The 12719-nt window shown below is 36.0% G+C and overlaps 1 protein-coding gene across 1 annotated transcript; it reads left to right on the plus strand.

Annotated features, from left to right (window-relative positions):
• Positions 1-1160: 1160 nt before the first annotated feature.
• LOC113351292 (protein bfr2-like) lies at positions 1161-2333 on the plus strand. The gene is made up of 3 exons (XM_026595307.1): positions 1161-1232; positions 1830-2054; positions 2148-2333. Exons 1-3 carry the CDS (start codon positions 1161-1163, stop codon positions 2331-2333), a joined length of 483 nt encoding a protein of 160 aa, XP_026451092.1.
• Positions 2334-12719: the final 10386 nt, after the last annotated feature.

Consider the following 12719-nt stretch of genomic DNA (forward strand, 5'->3'; position numbering starts at 1 on the left):
TGAACTCCCACAGGACTTTTTATACTCGACAGGCCCAAAAATCTCTTGGTTTAATCCCGAATATCTTCTATTATTCCTCACGGCCTGGTCCGTTATTTCTTTCCCTGTGGACTCTGATTTCTCGTTAATAGCATATATTTGGTTTTTAATAACTTTCCAAACTTTGTTAAGATAAGATAGAAGCAAATCTTATGATATCTTCTGCTGATTAATCACCATATCTTCGAAATATGTTCACGCACCTGTTGTTGACGCTGTCTTCCTCCAACAGATTATCCAGCCCATTTTCATTAGTTAAACTGCCCAAACTAACTTTGTTTGATCAATACAAGTCCAGCCCAATCATTTACAGCGATTGAATCTCGTTAAAACACGTCCAATAATCCAACCCTAAATCTGCCAGGCGTGAAAGCTAGTTTTCCCGCCAATTTTCTTCTTTTGAATTTGGGAAGGAAAGTGACCTCCCCTTTATCCAGTCCCGGTCTCCCTTTAGCACATGCCTGAAATGGGTTACCCCTTATCCAAAGTGAGGGTACGTATAGTAATTTTCTCCCACGAGCGCAAAAACCACTTTTTCAGCCAATTTCGCCGCAAAAGCTTATTTCTCCAAAAATACCTATAGGGACATAAAAATCCATAATAAATATAAAATCGAGCACTAATAATATATACAATTGAGATTATATAAGACACATAAATGTGTCTATCACGAGACCAGGGTACGTTTCAATATGACTTGTATAAATAGGCTTCACCTATTTTCACCAAACAACGAATTTTGGTCAGAGTACAACACAATATCCAGAAATCACCTGCTAGCTTTCCATTCTGCTAGCCTGTTCTACTTTCTGATACAAGTCATAAACAACCACACCTTCAGAATCAACGATTCTGGTCTCAACACTCTCTTCGCTTCCCTCCCTAAGACCAACCCTTCTCCTTCACTTTGTGACCGAAGCAAGCCTGGAACGACCATTTCCTGGTTTAGGACAGGATTGTACAGATTGATCTCTCGAATCAAAAGTACTCCCGTGCAGTACATTATTTTGGGTTCAGATTTGTTTCTGATCCACACACCCAAAATTACCAAAATCAGCAGAAACAGTTTTCACCCACAAACAGTGCTTTTTTTTCATTTTCCTCTACATGATTGCATAAAAATGGATTCTTTTTTTAACGATCCTTTTTTCTTTGTTGCAAAGAGAATGCAAAGAAGTGTAATAGCATTTAATGTATTATTTTAATTTTTTTTGTTACTCTGTTTTGTGGTACACTATCTAGTGTGAACACTTTATTTGTGTTGGTGGTGTATGGTTGGTTTAAGAATTAAGTGTAATCATGATATGGGTTTTGTTTGAATTACATTATTCTACTATGAAGATGTGTTTGATTTAAGTTTTGTGGTTGTTAAATTTTTCTTATTTCTATGGTTTGATCTGTTTTTGAGTGAAAATGCAGATTGTTTTTTTTGTTGTTTCTAGGATTCGATCTATTTTTGAATGGAAATGCAAAGTGTTGTCTCTCTTGCAATGTATTTTTTTATGTTTAACACCAAAGTAATTTTTTTGAAGCAATACTTTTTAGACACTGCTGTATGGCGTCAAGGAAGAGCCGCAATCCTGATTCGTCACATGAGAGGGAGAGAGACAAGAAATGAAAGAAGCCTAAGGTATGTTGTTCAGATGATGAACCATAGGCAGGAAGCTCCAAGGATCCTCTTGCTGAGAATTATAAACTGATTGAGATCATGAGCCCTGAACAATTGAAACATCTACATAAGCGTGTGAACGATTTCATCACATGTCATTATATATGGCTCAAAATTAAAGGAAGAAGCGTCACGCCGGAGGAAGGATGTTGAAGAATATCCTTTGCAAGAAGAGTATGACAAGTTCAAAGACGAACAGTTTCGCCGTGCACAGGGATTACTTGCATCAAGTATGCCACAATATCCTCCACAAGCAGATTTTCTGGCCTCTGATGCTGAATCAGAGGCTGAACCAGATTGGGAACCTTTACTTCATGTGCCTGAGTCATACTCACTAGATGAGGAGGTAGAGCATCTCCCGCAAGCTTATTTAGAGGAAGAAATAAAAGCAGATAATTGGCATGACTTTCTGATGGGGCATGTTGATCCATAATAGTAGGAGTATGCTCAAGCACTAGTGGATGCTGAAGATAATGCCAATGATGATGAAGACTATGAGGAAGATAAGACAAGTGAAGTCATCGACGAATATGAAGATGGGGAAGAAGAGGAAGATGAAGATGAAGATGAGGAAAATAATGGATATGACTTCTATGAGGAAAATTCTACAGATGATGATGACTGATGATGGTGGATTATAAGACTGTTCCAACTGCTGATAGATGAACTAATTTTTTGGGGGTATATATTTTGGTATATGTACACTTAGTGGTGATACCTAGGGGTATATTTTTTGGTTTAATTTTTGGTATATGGTTAATAAAACAGAACAATTGCTATGCGGATGACGGTATATGTACGACGACGGTATACTTTTTGTTCAGAGATCGTTATGTGAATGTGATCTCTGTTTTTCTGTTTTCCCATAGCACGCCCTTTGAAGACATTTAGTGTATGCCGTGCAAAACAGATAAAACACATGTATATATATATATTATATACATGTGTATTATATAATTGATTGAACTATGCACAACCTGTGATATTTCAATTATATAAAAAAAATTAGTGCGGAAAAGAAATAACACAGACACTAGAAATTTTGTTAACGAGGAAATCGCAATTGCAAAAAAAACCCCGGGACCTAGTCCAGATTTGAACACCATGATGTATTAAGCAGCTACAGACTCTAGCCTACTACCAATTTACTGCGAACTGGAATGTAGTTGAGCCCTAACCAATATCACACTGATTAAGTTACAATCACGTTCCTTACGCCTCTGAATCCCATCAGTACTCTACGCACTTGATTCCCTTAACTGATCTCACCCACAACCAAGAGTTCCTACGACCCAAAGTCGAAGACTTGATAAACAAATCTGTCTCACACAGAAAATTCTATTTAATAGATAAATCTTTCTCCCACAGAAATACCTACGAGTTTTTGTTCCGTATTTGGTAAATCAATGTGAACAGGAGCCAATTGATACACCGTTCTTATATTCCCGCAGAACAGCCTAGTAATATCAATCACCTCACAATAATCTTAATTGTATGGATGCGAAACAAGATATTGTGGAATCACAAACGATGAGACGAAGATGTTTGTGACTAACCGGATGACTTTTGATCTTCCATCAACTCCATTATTCTTTGAATTTGTTGTGCATAATCACATATTGTGCATTATCACATATTCACATGTAGAGGAAAGTTACACATGCTAATTGGATGTGTGGACGCAAGTTACACATGCAATATGGATGTGTAGACGCTAGTTACACATGTTGTGCATCATCATAAAAATGAGAAACTCAGTCACATGACCACTTACTTCTTACCATGACCAGAACCATATACAACATACAAATTATACATACAGTAGTTCATAAAAACACTAACCACAACGAAATAACATATATCACATTGCCAAACTTGTTTTAATTCCAAATTAGATTGTTAACTTCTCCATTACCTCCGGTCACTGTTCTGCACAAAAAAAAATAAACAAATTTTTTTTATTAAAACCTAAAAATTAATTCAGAAATTAGAACAAAGCAAAAGTAAGAATCAAACCGGATATTCTCCATTAACTATCGAAAATTGAAATTTCCAATTAAATGAACAACTGATGGAGAACATTTGTGAGTTCAAACTAGATCGAATTTTGATGTATAAGAAAGTAAAATCTACGAGTAATAGAGCTTAAGATGATGTGAATTCAAAAATAAACTTGGATTTTCGACCGGAAATACAAACGTCAGATCGAATTTCAATTCGAAACCCTAGAAAATTTGTTGATTCAATTTTTCGAAAATTTCAATCTCAAAAGAGAGATCAAGATGAAATACTTATAGATTTATGTTATAATCATGTTTTGAGGATTTCTAGATGAAATTATATTGATTAGGTTTTCAAAACACACCGAATATGCTTTTCTGAAATCGATTTGGAAATTAACAAATAAATAGTTTTAATCAAATAAAACGATTAGAAATATGAAACTTATCTTTCTGATCGTGATTTGATGATTAAATCCTCATTTCCACTTGTTGTTGACGATTTTCATCAAGTTTTCTTCATCGACTCTATAGTGAACCATCAAAAATAAAGTGACGTTGTTGTTGTGTTTAGGAATTTTATTTTTTCTGGTTCCAACACTCGATCGATTCTCTTCTTCATAAACTGAAAATCAATCTCTAGAAATTATTTTCGCAGAGCCGAGAGAGAAAAGATACTGGAGAAGAGAGAGAAAGAACATGTAGAAATGAAAATATATTCTGATTTTACTCTTGTATATATAGAAAAAGGGTAGTTTTGTCAATATAAAAATACATAATATAAAATTATGGGCCAGATTTAAAAAGAAATTAATATTTTGGTCCTAGTACGTAGTATCATTTTTCTAAAGTATGGAGTTGATAGTAATATTTCGTTCGGCAATATGAATAGACAAACTCCAATATACTTTCAAAAGAATCAACTAGACAGTCAGACTCAATCTAGAGAAAAGTATATCAAAAAGTTTTATATCTCTATCTCTTCATTCAATCGCAATCATCAAAGAGGAATTTGCGAGCCAGATTGAATATAAGAGAAAGAACTTGAATGGTTTCAAAGACCCATGTTCAAGGATCAATTAATTTCAATCAACAACCAAAGGTTGGATTTCCAAATTGATCGATTCAATGCATAACCTGTGATGTCTCAATTATATAAAAAAATATAATGCGGAAAAGAAATAACACAGACAACATAAGTTTTGTTAACGAGGAAACTGCAAATGCTGAAAAACCCCGGACCCAGTCCAGTTTTGAACGACAAACTGTATTAAGTCGCTACAGACACTAGCCTACTACCAATGAACTTCGGACTGGACTGTAGTTGAACCCTAATCAATCTCACACTGATTCAAGGTACAGTTGTGCTCCTTACGTTTTTGATCCCAGAAGGATACTATGCACTTGATTCCCTTAGCTGATCTCACCCACAACTAAGAGTTGCTACGACCCAAAGTCGAAGACTTGATAAACAAATCTGTCACACACAGAAAGTCTATTGGAATAGATAAATCTGTCTCCCACAGAAATACCTATGAGTTTTGTTCCGCCTTTTGATAAATCAAGGTGCACATGAACCAATTGATAAACCGGACTTATATTCCCAAAGAACAGCCTAGTATTATCAATCACCTCACAATAATTTTAATCATATGGAAGCGAAACAAGATATTGTGGAATCACATACTATGACACAAAGATGTTTGTGACTACTTTTTATCTTGCCTATCGGAGATTACTCTCGAGAAAATCTTAGAGAAGATAGTACTCAATCAAGATAAAACAGGGAAAGATCAGAACACGCAACTACAGAGAAAATAGTTGTGTCTGGCTTCAAAATCCCAATGAAGTCTTCAAGTCGTTAACCTACATGGTTTCGTGAAAACACTAAGGTTAAAGGAGAATCGACTCTATCTTATGAAACTAGTATCATACAGGAGGTGTGGGGATTTGGTTTCCCAGTTGGTAGAGTTCTCCCTTATATAGTTTTCAAATCAAGGTTTGCAATCTAAGTTACCTTGGTAACCAAGCATTCAATATTCAACATTAGATGAAAACCTGATTCAACTGAAGCTAATATCTTTCAACCGTTAGATTGAACTTAGCTTGTTATACACAAATGAAATGTACCTTCATTTAGGTTTGAGAAACCATACCTAAACGTGTACACTATGTTGGCCCAACAGCAGTTAACCAAAGTTAGTTATATGAACACCTTCATATCAACCTTATTCATATTAACCACAACTAGTTCAAATGACTCAAATGAAACTAGTTATAGAGTTGTTCAATTGCTATATTCTCACAGAAGTATACAAGAACACAATTGAAGCAAAATCGATTTGATTCACTCGAATCAATTCGTGAACATTATAGCCACGGTTTGCAAAGATTGCATTCCTTAGTATATAAATGTATTACGCATACCTTAGTGACCAGACTGGGTTGGGTTCGCCAGTATCCAAACGGGTACGCATACCTTAACACTTCCAAACTTCAGCAGAAATTCCTGGACATATACCTTACTCAAGTACGCGTACCGGTATGTGTACTTAGGTACCCGGACTTTCACAAACCAACAGGTATGCATACGGGTATGCATACTATGTTTCCCGAACATGGATTACATATATGCAAGTACGCATACTAAGTGCAAATCCAATTGTTCTAAACTCTATTCCAATCATTGAAACTTTCTTAGAGGATGACATTAGCTGTTTTCACACACTAGTAGCATCAAAGCAATTTTCAAGTTATTGAAATAATCATAACACATTCCAAGTCTGCACCAAATGATTGTATCACACAAATCATGTAAGATGTTACTCGGAAATTTTCACATGATCATCTTTTGACTTTCGTAAAGAATATAAGATGAACTTGGTTGAAGCGAAAGCTTACCAACACATTTTTCGAGAAATATGTAAGCGAGTTATACTCAGCTCGAAATCTCAAATGTGTATAATCGAATATTATATAGTAATACGACTTTTGTCTCAATATAGGAGATAGAGTAGAAATAGACTTTCCAAGTGATAGATGAGTTTCAGTCTCCACATACCTTTTTGCTGATGAAGTTCCACAAGCTCTCCTTAGTAGTTCCTCATCTTCAATGATGAACTCCGTGAAGTCTAATGCTCAATTACACAATATATCCTAGTCTGAGACATCACTATAGGTAGACTAGAAATCAAGACTTATAGTTTTGATCACTAACATTGACAAACAAGCTTGAGATAGCAATGCTTTCGAGTTCGACCGAGCAGTGCTCTAACACTATTCACAGAGGTAACATTAGAAAGTGGTTGAGAGAGAGAAACCTAATTTTGCGCAGCAACACGGAGATCATAAGACAACAACATAGATTCAAATTCACCAGCTGTAATGACACCCATCGCGGTGAATAAAGAACTAAAACATGATTCATTAAATAAATCAAGTCCCTTGACAACATAATGCCGGAATTATTTGGGACAAAACTACCAATACATATGGATTACAAAATAAATAAGACCTTGTATCTTCTCATCCAAATGCTTGATCTCCTTGTTTCTTCAACTTTACTCGAAAACTTCGTCACTTACAAGTACTCCCATGATTCCATAGATGTTCAATTCAGCATCATAGTTGTTGAAGATTCGTAGCAATAACAATGAGAAAACAATTGCTCTCAATAATTGTTATACAGTGTCATAGTATCATTACACAGCACCAAAGTTCAATTGTACCACAACTTTGACAATAATACTATGGTGATATGTATCACTCCCCCTTAGTCAATACTTCATCTCACATGAACACCACTCCCCCCTTACATAATGATCCGTAAACCATATGTATTTATAGTATGAGTTACACATTAATTCTCCCCCTTTTTGTGAATATAAATTAGCAAAGGTACGAAACTAGTGAGATCCTATTGAAATTTCCATAGAGATACTTCATGACCAAAAGAGAATAACTTACCAACTTGTTTAGATGCAATCATATAGCCGAAGCTAAATGCATTCATCAAGGAGTTTATAGAGATACAAGAAAACTTCTACAATATTCCAAAGCCGCACGCCTCACAAAGATTTGGCAATTAAGCACAAGTTCAAAAATAACTCTCCCCCATAATATGTCATTCCCGAAAGAACAACAAGAGAGACCTTACTTTTACAAGAAAAGAAGGATTTCTTTGGACATAATCAAATCTCATGAGACGTGAATTTGTATCCAAACATATCTATTGAATTAACCACAAAGAAAATGATCAATTCAATTGGTCATGCTCGACATAAGAAAACTTACGGAGAAACACAGTACATACACAAGATGTGGATTAGGGAAAGACCAATACTGCGGAATAATCAAAGAATCATTCTATTTTTCATAACTGTTTACACAACGACATATCATAGAGTTAATCTTTGTAAACAAAAGTTCATCATATATTCCATCAATATTTGCATAAAGACATAATAGGCTTAACTTTTGTTGTCAAAAGTTCATTCTATCTTTTATCAATATTTTCATACCGACATATAATACAGTTTACTTTTGAACACATATGGGATAGTCAAGGTTCACGGGCGTAAACAACATATCCCATAAAAACTTGCAATATATGAAACCATAAAGATTAATACTGCAAAAATCATCTTCCAAATAAACATTAGAATTTAAATAAATAAATCTAAAATCATTGCAATATGAAAACGTTGGTAATAGCTATGTGTACTCACAATAATGGCTATTCCAAACCCTGGTTATCCTTTTTAAAAACACAAGAATAAATCTCATAAGAAGTTTCCAAGACATTGAGACCTCTGAGAAATTCTTTATCGTCCCTGAATTCTCCGTGTCGTCAACAGCCATTGGAACATAAGGTTCATGAAGAAAGGAGTCAATTCCAACAAACCTTCTAGGTTGATGATGGCGAACCAGGGCCTTCTGAATTTCAAGAGTTCTCAAAGCAACAGCCTTTATTTGATGAATCTCCTTCCTTGTTTCCTTCAACTCTTCAAGAACACCGGAAAACTTCTGAGAATTTGAAGGAGCAGCTCTTGGCTTCCTCACATTCCTTTTTTTTCTTTTCAAAGTTGGAGGTAACGGAGATCTATATTTTTCCTTCATGATTGATGGCTTAACAATCATATTAACATCTTTTTCATCAGAAGACATAATGCTTGGAGCATCCATAAGCGTACGGAATTGCGAGAGGAAATCACACGAAAAACTCAACAAGCAGTCTTATGATAAAAAGAGTTTCAAGAAAAGGAAAAAGGAATGTAGGGTTACAGAACCTTTAAAAACTCAGGTATGTGCATGCACAACTCACAACCCTGAAGAGATTGGAATTGTCGAGAATGGCCCTCTTTTATTGATTAAACAGTGAAGTTCTTTCCAATATCAATTAGATATGAAAAGATGGAGGAATTCCAAAGACTTCAAAACCCAGCAAAACTAAGAAGAGAGAAACAACACTAGTTAAAACAATTTTCTTTTCGTAAAGCCATATATGTGCACAATCTTTTCTCTTTTGATCAGGCACATGAGGCAAGATGTACCAACCAACAAAATCTAGTTGTGATGAGGTAAACAATGATCTGTCCACCATAATCCTTTTTGAAGGAATTCATAGAACCCTATTTCTAAGACACTTTAGACCGTATTATTGTCTTTATTGGTTTAGTCTCTTCTTTGCAAACTTTCTTCAAAGATGAAATGAATTTACATACCTTAGATGATCTTTGAAAAAGTTTGAGTTTGTTTGCTAATCGATTTGCTCTTCTTGAAGTTTGTCGATGTATCTTATTTTGTGTTTGTACTTGTAACACTTTGATAGTTCATGAACTTTGGGAGAACAATAAGAACATGTCAACACAGAAGATGGGTCGTGTAACCTTCTAGACACAAGGTGGATCCTGACCTGCTAGACACAAGATGGAGCCTGAAAAATCAGACAGAGAGTTTCCAACAGATAGGTCAATTTCTTCTTCCAGAATGGTTGAGGTTTCTTCTAAAAGAATATCAAGATTGATGTATTTATTGCTACACTTATCAAAATCAATATTCTCACAGACAAGTGCAACACTTGACTTTTCGTCCTCATTAGAATTATAATGATCAGACATTTCATCAAGGGTTGCAGCAAGACCTTTGTTCTCAGTGTATTTTCTCCGATTTGGACACTCATTTGCAAAATAACCAAAACCTTTAAACTTAAAGCAATGTGGAATATCCTCATCATATGTATCGTCAGTATCCCTATTTTTAGGAAGAACACTATTATGAGGTTTAACTGATGACCTAGGTTTATCTCTAGTGAACCGTTTACTTCTCTTCAAAAGAAGATCTTTAAACTGTCTTGTGATCAAAGAGACTTACTTTTCAAGATCTTCATCTAATGAATCATCCTCAGAAAGATCATTTTCAGAGATGCAAATACTCTTACTTTTGTCAAGTAATTTAGTGTTCTTTTGTGCTTTGAAAGCAACATCCTTTCCGGATTTGGATGTATGCTCATGATCAAACATCTTTAACTTCCCAACCAGAGTATTTCTTGAAAGAGTTGCGAGATTATTTCCTTCAACGATGGCATGCTTTTTAGAATCGTATCTAGACGGCAGCGATCTGAGAATTTTCATCAAAATGTCCTTTTCAGGAATAGTCTTACCCAATGCAAGAGATGCATTAACAATTTTAGATACTTTGTGATTAAACTCATCAAATGAATCTTCATCTTCCATACAAAGGTTTTCCCAATCGTAACATAGGTTTTGAAGCCTAGCTTCCTTTTCATAGGTATTCACTTCAAATACAGTTTCTAAGATATCTCAGGCTTCTTTAGACTTAGTGCATGTAGTAACATGGTGCTGAAGATCTGGGGTAATGGCATGTATGATAGATTTTAAGACGTCAGAATTTTGCTTCGCAGCAAGGATTTCTTTTGGACTATATCTACCAATATCCTTGGGTATAGATACACCGCCTTCTGTATTAACCTGAGGATCATAGCCATTAACAACACGTACCCACGTTTAAAATCACGAGCTTTAAGAAAAGCACGCATAACAATTTTCCACCATGAGTAGTTTGAGCCATCGAAGACTGGTGGTACATTTATGGAGATAGAATTTATGTCCATATTCAGACTGCTACAAACACAGAATTATAAGGTCTTAAACGTGTTTGCCTGCTCTGATACTAATTGAAAAATCAGGGGTCTGTCATGTCCCGTTTTATGGTTTCCCATAGTATTTTGTAGGTGATCTCAATGATTGATAATAATTATAGATTAGTTCTCTATCTTAATCTTTAAGTCGTTTTTATTGCTAATCATTATTGTAATAACTCCACGCGTGTTAGGTTGTGGTTGATTAGGGTTAGCCAATAGGGTTTTACTTTCAGTATTTAAGACAATGTTGTACCCTTGATGAAAGCAACGAATGAGAAATTGAATCTGAGGATGCGCTCATTTGAGTGTATAAGTCACTAAACTCTCTGTGTCTCTCTGTTACCTCATCTTCTTCCCCTCTGTGTTGTCAAGATCAAGATCGTGCTTGACATTTGGTATCATCCAGTACATTTGTGTCGTCCTTTATAATGACTGGTCCTCCAACAATTAAAGATGTGGATGCAAGAACTGCAGAACTGCAAGTCATGATGAATAGACTCACGGATCTACATATTCAGGAATCTACAGCTCGTTTAGAAGCAACAAAGGTACAACAACAAGCCTTGAATACATCAGTTACTTTGTCACAAGAATCAAAAACTCAATTTAATACTCTTTTCACCCACTTAAACAAAATTATTCCGGCAGAGACATCACCTGAAAACCAATCTTTCTCTGGAAATCCTTTTGAAACTAACCATGACATCCAAGCCGGTACCAGTAACATCACCTTTCCCAAAACCCCAAAAATTGATTTTCCCAAATTCAGTGGAGAGAATCCTAGGGCTTGGATCCGTAAGGGTGAAATATTTTTCCAACTCAAAGTTGTTCCAGATCATCAAAAGCTTGAATTTGCATCTATCCATTTGGAGGGGAGGCTGACTCTTGGTTTCAAGATTATAAAGCTGGTAAACCCACTGTCTCTTGGCCTGAATTTTCTGCTTCTATTTGTGAGAGATTTGAGGATCTTGCTAGTGAAAATTTTGTTGGTTGCTTCAATAAACTATCTCAAGTAAATTTTGTGGATGATTACTTTGAGAAATTTGAACCTCTTAAGGCTTTAATGCTTCTCAACAATCCAGCACTTAAGGAAGATTACTTTGCATGAGTTTCATGAGTGGCTTGAAGGAATACATTAAACACCCAGTTGAGATGCACAAACCCACATCTCTCTCTCAGGCCTTCTATTTAGCTCGACTACAGCAGAGCGCCTTTGCTTATCAATACCAACATCAACCAAAACCCCAATCCTTTAAACCACCTACAACAACTTCATACTTTCAGGAGTTCTCTCCACCACCACCACCAAAATCACATACTCCATTTTCAATACCCACCACCCACCCACCCACACCATCTCCTCCACCAACCAAATATATTCCACCTCTCATCAGGCGCCTCTCCAGAGACCAACAAGACAAACGACGAGCTCAAGGTCTATGTTACAATTGTGATGAAAAATACACTTCAGGCCATCGCTGTAAACCTCAGAAATTATTCATGGTCATTACTGAAGAACCCATTGATTTAGCTATACAACAAGAAAGCTCTACTGATAAGGAAGACCACCCTGTTGAATCTACTATAGAAATTTCATTGCATGCTCTCACTGGTAGGAGTGCACATCGGGCCTGGCAGGCTAGCCCAAGCCCGATTCTAGCACAGGATAGGCCGAACGGGCTTGTAATCCCTAATACCCATTAAGTTTAACAGGTAGGGCTGGGCAATAACAAAATTTTAATGCCCATGGCCCGTCCATACCCATGAAATAATACAGGCCAGGCCAGGTCGGGCCGGGCAGTCCTCGGGCCCAAGAGATGATTAAAATTTTAAAGTATATAGGTTTATT

Source organism: Papaver somniferum, chromosome 2, assembly GCF_003573695.1.
Source record: "Papaver somniferum cultivar HN1 chromosome 2, ASM357369v1, whole genome shotgun sequence".
Classification (NCBI taxonomy): domain Eukaryota; kingdom Viridiplantae; phylum Streptophyta; class Magnoliopsida; order Ranunculales; family Papaveraceae; genus Papaver; species Papaver somniferum.